We start from the raw sequence: 13882 nt of genomic DNA on the forward strand, positions 1-13882 counted from the left end.
AATGCAGTCAGTACCATACCCAGGCCTAAAAGTAATAAGGTCAAGGTTGTTAAACCCCACTACAACCTCCCAAAAGGTCAAGGTTGTTAAAGCCAAATGATGCCTTTTTGATCAGTAACTGACAAGGCCATTCAGGTGAAAAAGTTATTTCCTTGTCAATCACAGAGCTTTCTCAAACTTATCATTTTAGAGAGGATTATTGAGAAGATTGTAGTGTGGCAATTCTGATGTCTTCTACCTTCCCGGATTCCTATAAAAGTACTCATGGTGACTGTATTAATTCTATCAGCAGTCCCTGACATCATCTGCAAAGTGTTGGTGACCTGCCAGATCTCACAGACAGGGGTGGAAGGTGTTATTCTCCCATAAAACCATGTTTTTCCTTCCTGAGAAATCTCAAATGGCAAGTTTGAGGGGTTGTTCATCCAACATAAAGGCCCTCTCATGCAGGATTCTGCAAGATTGTATTGACACTTTTCTTGCTAAATGTGTATGTGAGGTCATATGGGAAGATTGTGAGGCATCACTGCCTTGTTGACATCAGTCTACTGCTAATAATACTCAGCTCCACATGTCCTTTTCACCAGAAAGGTGGAGGGTTTTATTTTATTTTGCCATGTGCATGATGAGGATAGGGGCCTAGCAACAATTAACTGATTGAAGCTCGGTCTAAATAAGATGGAAGCAATGATTGTCAACAGAAGGAAGAAACTGAAGGAATTATCAGAGGTTATGATTGCAACATCAGTCCATCTACATACACTATGTGACTGCGAAAAAGGTTTGTAACCCAGAATACTTTGGCCTCCCTACTGTTGTTGGGAGTCCCATTGACAGCTATTATGGCATTTGTGATGAAGATTTCATTTGAAGACAAAATCTAAATTGTATTTTCCTTTTCAGCTCCAATTATTATATGGGGTGGGAGTAACTATAGAGAACAAAGTAATCTGCACTGGTCACCTATAGCAATAACATTGCAGAAATTAAAAGACAATCTTTTTTGGGAGTGAGCTCAAGGAAAAAGAGGCATATACAAGCCACACAGAATATTTCTGTATTTTTCCTGTTATACTCTTAATTTCTACATAAGCAAACATCATTATGCAGTTGCTTGTCGTTTCTAAAAAACACACAGAAATTATGTATGGTTGTAGGCCAGTGGCACGGTCCGGCCGGGGCGTTGTGACCTTTCCTCGGGCCCAGGCTCTGAAGAAGGCCACAGCGCCTTCCTCTAGGGGAATAAACAGTGCCTGGTTACAAGTTTTTAGCCCCGGCCCCCAGCGGGGCGAGCTTTCTTCCTAGTCTGTAGCCCTCCGGCCCTCCCGTAGGGTGAGGCTGATACGGGGTCTGTAGCCCCGGCCTTCCAACAGGCGGGGCAGTCAAGCAGTCTATAGCCCCCGGCCTTCCGACAGGCGGGACTAGCAAAGCAGTCTGGTGGCCCCGGCCCTCAGGCGGCACGGGGCAGGCAAGCAGTCTATAGCTCCCAGCCTTCCCACAGGCAGGGCTAGTGCAGTTCACAGTCCCTGGTCCGCAAGCCGGGCAGGGCTGATGAGGCAGTCAATAGCCCCCAGCACTCCAGCGGGCGGGGCAGTTCCGGTCAGCGGGGCGATTGCGCCAAACAGCTGCTGGGCCTGGGTTGGGCCTAGGCCACAGCCTCTGGGAAGACACATCTGCCTCCAGTGGCAGCTTCCCCTTGACTGAGCGGCTAGGCCAGCCTTTTATAGTTTCCTTCCCTGCCTTGGCTCCACCCCTCTGCTTCTGGGGCGGGGGTGGAGGGGGCGGGGTAATACCTGTAGGGGCTGGTTCTGCCCAGCAGAGGCGTCGTGACCCTTCTTTGGGCCTAGGCTCCGAGAAAGGCCACAGCGCCTTCCTACAATGGTCTAGCAGCCTGAACCACACAGAGTTGACAGCAAGGGCAGGGGGCAGGTAAAGTGCTTGAGAAATTACAACTGCAAAGGTTAGGAGCAGGCATAATGCCTCTAAGGGACAGAAAGGGGGGAAGCTCACTCTCTAGCACCTGTAAACAAGAATAGCCTGTCTTCCCCTTGCACAGTCCTTTAGCACTTGTTGGCATGCAAGTGAGAGCACAGGCCATGCATCTCTGGATAAACTGGGCCCTCTTTTACATAGGTACTGAACACCCCTAGCTCTCATCAACTTCATTTGGAGCATGTCACACTAGAAGCCCATTTTCTCCACCATTCCTTATAGTCAGGCTACGTAATATCCACATATATGCAGTCTCACACAAGAGCTCTCTGCACCAACTATGCTATCTACAGTGGAGCACTATAATTAGGCCAGTACAATTTTATTAGACATACCTGATTCTGTGGAACAGCAAACTGAACCTAGATTTCCTGTAATAACTAAGCATAGAGTTCAAGGTAGTCACTGCTCCTAAGCAGCACGCAGAACCTTGCATACCCATATTGCTGTATACCACAACTGATGCTTGTCAGGAACCCGTATGCACACAAATTATTTGTACACCAAAGAACAGATTACCATAATGCCTTTGAAGGGCTTCCCATTTATACCTGAAAAACAACATTCAAATAAGGCAAAAAGAGTTTTTGTTACGTTTCCTACAGTTGCAATTGGTCAGGGCTATAGAAGTGAACTTTCTGAGGCAGACCAAAAGGAGCAGCATAAACAATATGGAAGGTTTACGTGTAATGTTCATGTTGGGGATCTAAGTCTGTAGTAATGTCTGTCCAGGAGCCTTGGTAGTTGCACTACAAGCTAAGGCCCAGATCCACAGAGGGACTTAGGCATTGTGATGCTGAGTGCTGTAGTGCCTAACTTTTAGGTGCCTAGAAAAATCACTGGAACAAAACTGTGATCCACAAAGCCCAAGTTAGGCACCTAGCACCCTGCAGTGATCTATTTGTAGTCCGGGATGTGCTAAACTGAACTGCTAAAGGCCTCTCCTCCAGCCTAAGGGGAGGAGTCACTGGACCCAGGACACAACTGAATTCATGGGACAACTAATGAAAAAACGGGAACGGGCGTGAGGGTCACAGGGTCAAACAAAGGGAACCGGAAGAGGACACCGAGCAGAGAACCCCAGACAGTGCCCACTGCCCCCGGAAGGTAAGCTCCCTGCACAATGCATAGGGAGAGATAGGTGACTGAGAATGAGTTTCACAAAAGCTAGGATGCTAAGTGGGGAGCTTCCTTAGATACCCAATGGGAAATGCTGATAAGAGTAGTGTGTCCTAGACTGTGCCCAGCTCATGGAGTTCAGCACCTAAGTCCAGCCTGCATCTCTCTCTACTAGTGATCCACAGCCAGAAATTCCTCTCAGGGAGTTGGGTAGTTTAGGCACCTAAGCCGTTCTTGAAAAATACATTGCTGGTAGTGCCTCCCTTATAACTCTAGTCTACCTGGTGGGCAGAGCACTCACTTGCAGTGTGGGAGACCTGAGTTCAAATTCCCCCCTTTATCTGACAGGGAGAAAGGCCTCCCATCTCTGAGATGAGGGTCCTAACAACTGGGCTATGGGATATTCTAATGTGGGTCTCCCTCAGTATCTCTTCTTGAAGCCATTCCACTGGGTATTAATATTTACATAATCATTTGGGGGGAAGAGTGGGAAGAGCTAGTGAGAATTACTACATAACCTGATGGTTAGGGAACCCAACTGCCAGGTGGCAGACCCACGGTCCACTCCCTCTGCTCCAATGACTCTTTAATTATCCAAATAGGAACGCTTTCAACAGGAAAGAGTGAGGGAGACAGACATCAATATTACACTGCTGTGAAAATCAGAAACAATTTAAGAGTCCTATAAGAATAGCCACACTGAGACAGACCAATGGTCCATCTAATCCAATATCCCTGTTTTCCGCCAGTGCCAGATGCTTCAGAGAGAATGAACAGAACAGGGTGATTATCAAGTGATCTGTCCCCTGTTGTCCACTCCCAGCTTCTGGAAATCAGAGGCTTAGGGACACCCAGAGAATGGGGTTGCATCCTTTACCCTCTTGGCTAACATTACTGATGGACCCATCCTCCATGAACTTATCTAATTCTTTTTCGAACCCAGTTATACTTTAGGTCTTCACAATATCCCCTGGCAAGGAGTTCCATGGGTCGTACATTGTGCGAAGAAGTATTTCCTTATGTTTGTTTTAAACCTGCTGCCTATTCATTTAATTGAGTGACCCCTGGTTCTTCTGTTATGTGAAGGCATAAATAACATTATGATTTTATAGCCCTTTATCATACCCCCCCTTAGTCATCTTTTGTCTAAGCTGAACAGTCCCAGTCTTTTTAAGTTCTCCTCATATGGAAGCTCTTCATACCCCCTAATCATTTTTGTTTCTCTTAAGAACAGCTATACTAAATCAGACCAATGGTCCGTCTAGCTCAGTATCCTGTCTTGCAAGAGTGGTCAATGCTAGGGGCTTCAAAGGGAGTACTTCTCTTCTCTGTACTTTTTCAGTAGTAGGAGGAAGGACTTGAACCAGAAGTCCCCCCACATCCCACGTGAGCACCCTATCCACTAGGCTAAAGTTTACATGGTAGCACCACCTTTCCACCGCAGTTGTTTTGTTTCGGGCCCCGCACTCAATTTAGGCATTCAGCTATTTATTTTCCCCAGTTCATGAATCACAAGCCGCTTCAGTGAAGAAACTATCTACACAGACAGGAGAAGCCCTCTCATTGGCATAGGTAATCCACCTTTCCAAGAGGTGGTAGCTAGGTCAACAGAAGAATTCTTCCATTGATCTAGTGCTTTCTATAGAGGGAGTTAGGTTGGTTTAACTGTTGTTAAGGGTGTGGATTTTTCACACCCTTGAGCGATGCAGTTATACGGACCTAACTTCCTAGGGTAGATCAGGCTCTAGCTACCAAATTCTTGATGGGGTGGGACTTAGCACACACCCCTCTGATTGGCATCTCCCATTGGCTAGTTTAGGTGGCCCTCTGTTGAGTATGCTATTTTGCAGACCATGGTCTCTAGCTATATATATTTATTGTATAGGACCCTAGACACCTAACTCAGACTTTGTGGATTTCAGTGTTGTTCCCAGTATTTTCTAGGCACCTAAATGTTAGATGCAGCGACGCAGAGCATCGCAATGCCAAAGGCCTGCTCTACACTTAAATATTAGATCAATTTAGCCACATCACTCAGGGCTGCGAAAAACCTCGCAGGCCTATGCAATATATAGTTAGGCCAGCCTAATCTCTGCTGTAGACATGGCTAGGTCAATGGAACAATTCTGCCTTTGACCTAGTAATCACCTTTCAGAGAGGTGGATTAACTACATCAATGGAAAAAAAACCTTCCGTTTTTGTAGTAGTGCATCTACACTATAGTGTTGCAGTGCTATAGCTAAGCTATGGCAGAGGCTGTTGTGCAGACATAAACAAAGGGACTCCGGGTATCTCACCCTAGGTGTCCATAAAGGTTGTGAGCTATTGTCCTATTAAACTAAACCCCTAGGGTGTGTCTTCATAGCAGTTAACTCAAGTTATAATTCAAGTGTTACCCCTAACTCGACTCCCGTCCATCTACAAAATCTCTAGCTCAAGTTAGAAGGTCAAGCTAGCTAGCCTAGTACGTTAAGGTGGAAAACTGGGGGGGTTGAAAGTTGAGTGATACTAATGCTTGAGCTTGTCTACACTTGAAACTTTACAGCAGCATAGCTATAGCACTGCATTGTAGCACTTCAGCATGACACCACCTGCACCGAATGTGTAGTTAATCAACCTCCCAAGAGATGGTAGCTAGATTGACAGAAGAATTCTTCTGCCGAACCAGTGCTATTCATACCAGGAGTTAGGCCAGTTTAACTGTGTAAGTGGGGTGGGGATTTTTCACACTGAGTGATGCAGCTGGATCAATCTAACTTTTTAGTATAAATGAGGGCCTAGTAATGCTGTGGAGAAGCAGCAGCTTGGGTTAAAACTGCTCATCAACTAATCCAATCACTCTGTCCTGCTAATCCAATCACTCTGTGTGTAACTCTGCTGTTGTTTTGAAGTGTGCGTCGGTGCTGTTGCTGTCACTCAACTAGGCTAACTCCAGTGCAGTAACTCAAATTGTACTAACTCCAGTGAACTGTTGCAGTGATGACAGTGAAGACAAACCCTTAGCTGTTCAGTAGCAGCACCTCTATCCCCAACCATTACCAGCATAAGTTTAAGTAGTCCCTAAAACCATTACCAAAATGTCTCTACCCACCAAAAGAAATAAGGAGGGGTCTCTGCTCAGAACTGGTGAAGAAACCCTGAGCAAACCTGAGCCAGTAGGCAGGGCTAACTCAAGCTGTTCCCGTTTCCATGGGAATGGCAAAAACGAGGTGAAGTTAGCTCTCATTGAAACAAGTTGTAAACGGGAGGTGTTTCTGAAAACTGCCTTAAAAATTAATGTAGAATTGCTAGACTTGGCAGCAGCTCTGAGCGCCTGCCTCGCCTGAGGGAGGACGCCATGCGGCTTTCCCTCGGCTGCAGAGTGCCGGGGGTGATTTCTTGTTGCCTCAGCGCCCTCTATGGACTATGACGGGAAGGGATTAAGGGAACCATCTCGGTCTCAATCTCAGCCGCCAGCGCCAGACGTCAAACCAGAGGTGAACGATTATAGACACACGCACACGAGATCCAACGTGCGACACTGCAGCGTCTGTGTGCGGTTTTCCAGCCCCGTGCGAACGCGAATCGATTAACGCGATCGCCGGCGGGAGAAGGAAACAAAAGGGCTTCTTGCGATCCTTAATTGGCGGCTAACTAGGGCCGTTCTCCGTTCAAGGGCAGGCACAGGTTTAACATACTGAAGTCTCCCTGCATGTATTAGGGAATCCCATTTGCTCTTCCTAACGCACGTGCGCTTTAATAGACCAATTTATAGAGCAGCAGATCCGGCCACACAAAGACACGCTGCATCTAAGACACACGGCTCCTGCCCAGGGGTTCTGCCGCTCCTCTTTCATGCAAACTCCACTGCCAAACGCGGCTCGGCTCAGCCAGCCGCTGAGGAAGAAATCACAGCAGAGGGCGGGCACAAATGAAGCTATAATAGGCCAGGGAGCAGGATGTGTTAATCCAGCGATCACTGGGTTAGAAATGAACTGATTTATAAACTCTGCGTTTGGGCGGCTTCCTCAAAGGAGCAGCATGGATACAGACTCCCCCCAACGGTGATCATGGTGGCGGCTGCTGCTGCTCTCTCCCGCTAATTACCCCCCCCCCCCCCAGCGCCAGACGCAGTGTCTCAGTTCGGCGCAGAGTGAGTGACCTTTCCTCAGCGCAAGCGGGCGAAGAGAAACAACTAAGGGAAAACTGGGCGCGCCTAGGAATTCCCGCCCCGTGAGCCTGGCCTCACTTAAGCATATGCAAATAGCCCCCTCCCCTGATTGGCTACAGCGCGAGACCCCTTTGAAAAGATGGCCCTTCATTGGCTAATGCAAATGAGAGAATCTTCCTCTCGCTTTTTTTTTTTTTTTTTTTTTTTTTTTTTTTTTTTTTTTGCTCGTGTGTGATGAGAATATATCAGACAGTGTGTAACTCTGCGCGTCTACTACAAGTAAGTAGTTCCAGCCCCCCCCGTATTTACTGCGGGCTGGAAGCCTGGAACTCTGCAGTCCCCGCCTGATCCGGAGGCTGCACGAAGACGTCCCGGCGCTGTGTGCGCTAGCGGCGGGGAAGAAATCCGACCGCACGGCGAAGTGTTTACCCACTCCCCCGCGGAGGGATATTTGTGTCTCTCTTTCCCGCACCAAAACATTGAGAGTTAAGAGGCTGCTCCTCGCTGTAAGTGAGCTCAGAAGTGAGCAGGCACCCAGGAGGCTGCGCCGCTGCTACTGCCTCGGGAGGGGTGAACGGCTTCACTGCGGCGTTGGATTGAATTCGCAATCACCCTGCCAGCAGCAGCCCCGAGCGCTGTCCTTCTAGCCGGGGCGGATTTTACCCACTTTGTCTGCAGCCCGGCGGCTGGCGTCGGGTCGGGGGGGTTGGGTTCAGCGGCGGGAGAAGCTGAGCATCGCCCTGGTCATTGATTGCGGTTGGTTGAACCGGCTCCGCGCCGCTTCAGCTTGGATTCTTCTTTGTCGCTGTTTTATTCCTGGAGGTGTCTGCCCGTGCCACCCTCTGCTACAACATCCACCGCGGCCGGGGGAGCGGGCAGCCAGGCAGCCGCTGAGCAGCTCCCCTCCTGGGCCGGGCAGGCGAGCGCCCTGCGCCTCCCGTTCTCGGCAGTTCGTTAATTGAATCATTAGCCCGGAGGACACACACACTCGCTACCTTTTGGCTGCAGGATCTTTTCCTCCCCGCCTCCGCCGGAAGATGTTACTCTCCAAGTTCGGCTCCCTCGCTCACATTTGCAACCCCGCCAGCATGGATCACTTGCCGGTGAAAATCCTCCAGCCAGGTACGCGGTGAGCGACGCGCTGGCTGCCTGCAAGCCGCGGTGCGGTGCGGTGCCCGCCGCTCGTGAATGGGGCGTTTGCAAGCTCCGAGGATTTCCCGGCTGTGTCACGTTCCCGGCTAGCCAAGCGCGTAGGGATGGGGCCAGCTCCCCGGTTCGCCGGGCGGTGACGGGAGGGTGCGCGGCGGCCACCCCAGCGGGGCGTGTTTGGACGTTTTGGCGCTGGCTGGCGGCCGGATCGCTGCTGGCCGGGGTGTAGGACACAGCCGCCCTGCGCACTGGGTTTATTTAGGAGGATGAAGAGCCGCAGCATGTGCCGGTGTTAGGAACCGGGCAGCTCCCCCTGCGGCGGGGCTTCCTCGTGTCCTGCCTGCTTAATAGAGCGACCCCAACCCTCTTAATTTGTCTTCCCGTTTCTAGTGAAAGTGGAGAAGGAGCCTTTCGATAAAGTCTACCAGGTGGGCTCCGTGCTGGGCAGCGGCGGCTTCGGCACCGTGTACGCGGGGAGCAGGATCGCGGACGGCTTGCCGGTAAGGAGGGAAGGGATTGGATGCGTGGCTACGGGTGGGAGCCGTGCTTGTGTCTTGCTGTCTGCTCGGGGCGGCTAGAGGGGCGCGCATCACGGCCGCCCCGCGGTGGCTGCAGAGGCTTGGCCCACCGGGCTCTGACGGCGTCTGTCTCCCCTCTCCCCCCCCCAGGTGGCCGTGAAGCATGTGGCGAAGGAGCGGGTGACCGAATGGGGCCCGATGGTAAGTGCTCGCTGCGGAGTGGGTGAAACAGCGCGCGGTGGGTGCGAGGGGGGGCTTGGAGCCGGCTTTCTCCCCCGGCTATTGTTTGGGTGGGGAGGGGCCCCTCCCTGTGGTGGTGTTTACACTGGTGGAGGGAGATTTGGCGGGGTTTCTTCTCCCCCGGACCCCTCCCCTTCTGACTGCGGCAGCTGCGGAGCCCCCCCCCCTCCAGGGGGGCGGTGCTGGACTTCCCCAACCTCCGCGCTGCTGCGGGAGACTCCGAGCGCAGCGCGTGGGATTTGTTTGCCTCTGCGCTCCGAGCCGGGTGTGTGCGTGTGGGAAAAAAGGGGGGGGGGGGCGCTGGCTGGCTGGCTGGCTTCCCTCCCCCCCCACCCCGCCTGGGCTGCACTGTGAGTGACCGCAGCCCTTGTCTCCCTGCGCTGCCCAGAGCGGAGCCATGGTGCCCTTGGAGATCGTCCTGTTGAAGAAGGTGGGCTCCGGCTTCAGAGGGGTCATCAAGCTGCTGGACTGGTACGAGCGGCCAGACGGCTACCTCATCATCATGGAGCGGCCCGAGCTGGTGAAGGATCTCTTCGACTTCATCACCGAGAAAGGGGCCCTGGACGAGGAGACGGCCCGGGGCTTCTTCCGGCAGGTCCTGGAGGCGGTGCGCCACTGCTACACCTGCGGCGTGGTGCATAGGGACATCAAGGACGAGAACCTGCTGGTGGATCTCAGGTCGGGCGAGCTCAAGCTGATCGACTTCGGGTCTGGAGCCCTCCTCAAGGACACCGTCTACACCGACTTCGATGGTATGTGCCCCTCCCTCCCTCCCATCCCCCAAAATGCTTCTGTGCGGGTGAGACAGCAAAGCCCTCCCTGTGCCGGGGCTTACCCGATGCACCCTCCCTGTCTGGTTGTTAATCACATTCTTAGCTCCTGACAAGAATAACAAAAGGTGGCTCTGCTGCAGTAGCTGGTAATTAAAACCTTTGCACCGGAGGCGGCTGGGGATGTTCAGTTGCGTAGGAAAGAAGCGATTCCAGGCAGTGACGCAGCAGTTTATATTTCCCTGCCTTGGAAAAGGCATTTTCCTAGAGGGCGATCTGTTTACAGTCAGCATTCACCAGCGCCAGGCGTTTCCATCTATGTTAGGTGTAACGTGTATATATTTGTTTTCTAATTTGAATCAATAACTCCCCACAGCTGATGCCTGCATTGCAGATTTAAAGTGCTGGGATAAATAAAGTCACTTAGGAGGCATACATTTGGGGGGGTTTAATATAGGAAAGCTGAAATGCTTCTTAAACAAGAAGGAAGAGCAAAACATTTTTCCCTTTGCTGTGAGCCTGCCTGGTGTAGATGAGGGACTTTCTGGTTCCCCGCCCGCCGTCAGCTGCTGCACTTAACATCTATTTGTTGTGAAACCCGAACCTCCTGGCCATGTGACCTTCAGCATCACGAATTCCAGTTTTTGTTTGGTATCCAAGGAACAGCCTAGTGCCAAGGGAGGACGGTTTCCAAAAGCCTGTTCAGAGAGGCAGCTTAGCCTTTTTTATTATTATTCTGAAAAATGTAATTGTGAACAGATCTGTATTTTGTTTACACTGTCTTGGAAGTGGATAAAGCCAGTTAGCTATATGTAATAAGGTAGACCTGAGGTGTCACCTTCTGTTTCTTTTCTCATCCCTGTCCTCCCCCTGCCCCCACTATTCCCTTTGTCCTTTTGTGTCTATTTTTGGTGTGATGTTGTAGACACCACGTGGTCAATGAAAGGGAGCCTTGCCTTAGTAAACAGTCAGCTGATGGAAGCAGTGTTAGTCATTGCAACAACACAGCACAAGCTAATGGCCTAAATGTATTCAGGGTGTAACAGTAGCCAGCCTCTCTGGACTTTCACCAGGGATGAATTTGGCCCACTAAAACATTCCCAAACATCCAAAAAATCTTAGTCTTGTATGGTTTGATATGAATGTGCAGTTCAACTAAAACGTTAGGGGAAAAAAAATAACTTAGTTTGCTGATGGGGGGGGGGTGTTCTTTTTTTCATTTGTAGGAACAAGAGTGTACAGTCCTCCAGAGTGGATCCGATACCACAGATACCATGGGAGGTCAGCAACAGTGTGGTCCTTGGGGGTGCTCCTGTACGACATGGTTTGCGGAGACATCCCTTTTGAACAAGATGAAGAGATCTTGAGGGGCCGGTTATACTTCAGGAGAAGAATATCACCTGGTGAGTTCAAATGCAAAAAGAAATTAACATTTAATTTGTGATAATCAGTTATTTTCTGTTTGAGGCTTTGTGCTTTCTAGCCTAATGTCTCTACCTCATTTGTTTCAGAATGTCAGCAGCTGATCAAATGGTGCCTTTCACTGAGGCCTTCAGACAGACCAACACTTGAGCAAATTTTTGACCATGCATGGATGCACAAATCTGAAGTAGTGAAGTCTGAGGACTGTGACATAAGGCTACGGACCCTTGATACTGATGTATCTAGCACAAGTTCAAGCAACGAGAGTCTGTGATACGCTAAGGACCTTGCAATGGGAGGGGAGCTACAAGCAGAAAGACCACAGTGCTGCTGCCAATATGTAGGAGGGGCTAGAAAAATGCATTCATTATTCTGTAGTTGAATCTTTGTCTGAGGGACTTGATTTTATTTTCCCCTTTTGCTGGTTTCTGCTTTGGAATGAGAGATTTCCTTTGGAAACGCTGATGTTTGGGAGTTGCAGGCCATTACTTAGTCAAAAGACTGACCTTATTAAGAAAGCAGTGACCTCTTGAATACATGGTAAACTTTTTTGCTCTCATAGAGCCTGGACTAGATTTTTATTTGCTTTTGAGTGCCTTTTTGAAAGCTGCTTCAGTGGGACTTTCTTTTTTGAGCTGTGTATGTCCAAAGAAGATCCAGTTCATCATAGGATTTTGCTCCCTTTAGACTAGTGCTGGAGGAAGCAGCTCCTATGATGCAGTGGAGAATATGTTCGGTGATTGAATGAAGTAGTCCCATCCAGTGGTGATGGAATACTTGAACACAGACATTTCACTCCTTTCAGTCCCCATCCCACCCCAAAACCCACCTCTGCTGCTCCAAAATATTTCCAATAGCCTGCATACAAATATGAACAGGTATATCAGCTTTTTTATCTGGAACATTCACTCTTTTTTTTTGTTTTATCATCTCTGTCACTGGGCATGAGAAGCCCCTTTCTCAATCCCACCCTCCCCACCCCTTTCCTTTTGTCAACCTGCGAGTCTTAAAGTATGTATGGGCATGTTAAATGCACAATCAATGCAATATTCAAGGACTTTTTTTCCATACCTGTATAATGTGTTTATGTAAATCTGGTTTTCCCATGTATTATAGTTTTATTTATTGTTTGAAGTTTTAGAAGACCTCCCACAGTTTTAACTGTGACTATTTATTTGCTTAATTTATTTGGTTAGAGTTATATTCAACACTGCTTTCCCCCTCCTCCCATGGGAATTCTAGTGGTTTGCCCATGACACTCTTTTCTGCATTCCTGTCAACTTATGTTTAAAAAACAAAACAAAAAAAATATTCTGACCTTACCAGTTTTTTTGTCGGAAGATGGAAAATTGTTGTACAAAGTCTAATTTAAGGGAAATAGTGACTTTTTAAAGTTAGTCAGTATGCCTTCGTCTGGTATTATTGTACCAGAAATGTAAAGTAATGCTATTTGGAAGGGTTTTAAATTATTGACATTGTACAGTCTCCGTGTATTGGCTCTGGAAGGTAGGGTGGCAGAGTCATAAACCTTAATTTATTTTAATAGCTGTGTTTCTGTGATCTGGTTGCATTTATGCAGCTTGAATTTGGATTTTTTTTCTTCTGTTTAACAGTGTGAAATGTATGGAGATCATATTTTTTATACAGGTATTTCAATTAAACTTTTTTTGTATATAATAGTACTGTAACATGTATTCACTTGTACTCAGCATTACATTTCAGACCACATGGGGAACAATGCTGTTATTATAAATATTTGAAGAACATAACTTGAAGGGGCTCCAGCAGCTGAACCAGAGAATTAATTGGAAAGAAATGCTCTAACCTATTTGCTCAAACAGTCACTCACTTTGACTTCATCTACATAAACTTTCTTCATGTTTAGCATTTTTTTTTTTAAATAGTTCAATATCAATCTATAAAGAGTGGCTTTTTGAATAGGCTGGTACTTGAACTACTGTTAGCACTCTCCTAAACCATAACAAAGTACCCTTTTCCTACCTAATTATGGGTTACTATTTCATAATCTGATGTAGTGGAAAGTAAACTTACCCCTATTTTGGGGGAGGAAAAATTTCCTGTGCATCAGTCTGAACTATGAGTCTAAGGGAGCCAGGTGTTCAAGAAAGGCTGGCAGTTTCAACTAATATACTTTCAAGACACATGAACGCTTTTCATTCAAAAAAGTTGGCTAGCAAGACCAATTGCAACATTTTTCCTTACTATTTCATATTTTCTGTTTGGAATCAAATGTGATCCCAGTTTTACATGTGGGCCTACACTGAAGCCAAGGCTAGTCTTGTGATTTGCCATACAAACAGAAGTGAATATCAAGTTCAGCCTTCTAGTTGTTTAACTGAATGATCAGTCAATTAGGGATGAAGACCCACAGAAATGCTCCCATTTTTGAAGCTTGTGAAGTTTGACTACAGCATGGTTCCACCATTATAAAAGCCACGTTATAGGTTATGATGTTGAAGCACTATTACAAAACATCTAAGATAATAGTGAAAATCAGGACT

General features: G+C 48.2%; 1 protein-coding gene across 1 annotated transcript; it reads left to right on the forward strand.

Moving 5' to 3' along the window:
* Positions 1-6638: 6638 nt before the first annotated feature.
* On the forward strand, positions 6639-13039 carry PIM3 (Pim-3 proto-oncogene, serine/threonine kinase). The gene is made up of 6 exons (XM_067564366.1): positions 6639-8383; positions 8801-8910; positions 9079-9129; positions 9557-9920; positions 11165-11341; positions 11450-13039. The coding sequence occupies exons 1-6, from the start codon at positions 8299-8301 to the stop codon at positions 11632-11634; spliced, it is 972 nt and encodes a 323-aa protein (XP_067420467.1). The 5' UTR covers positions 6639-8298; the 3' UTR covers positions 11635-13039.
* Positions 13040-13882: the final 843 nt, after the last annotated feature.

This window comes from Emydura macquarii, unplaced genomic scaffold, assembly GCF_026122565.2.
Source record: "Emydura macquarii macquarii isolate MOO-44397 ecotype Brisbane River unplaced genomic scaffold, CSIRO-AGI_Emac_v2 contig_2636, whole genome shotgun sequence".
In the NCBI taxonomy this organism is placed as follows: domain Eukaryota; kingdom Metazoa; phylum Chordata; order Testudines; family Chelidae; genus Emydura; species Emydura macquarii.

Bases quoted from the DNA above. Each gene is read 5' to 3' on its own strand.
- PIM3 (XM_067564366.1), top strand. From the start codon at position 8,299: ATGTTACTCTCCAAGTTCGGCTCCCTCGCTCACATTTGCAACCCCGCC. The intron at 8,911-9,078 runs GTAAGGAGGGAA...TCCCCCCCCCAG, and splicing joins GGATCGCGGACGGCTTGCCG to GTGGCCGTGAAGCATGTGGC. The intron at 9,921-11,164 runs GTATGTGCCCCT...TTTCATTTGTAG, and splicing joins CGTCTACACCGACTTCGATG to GAACAAGAGTGTACAGTCCT.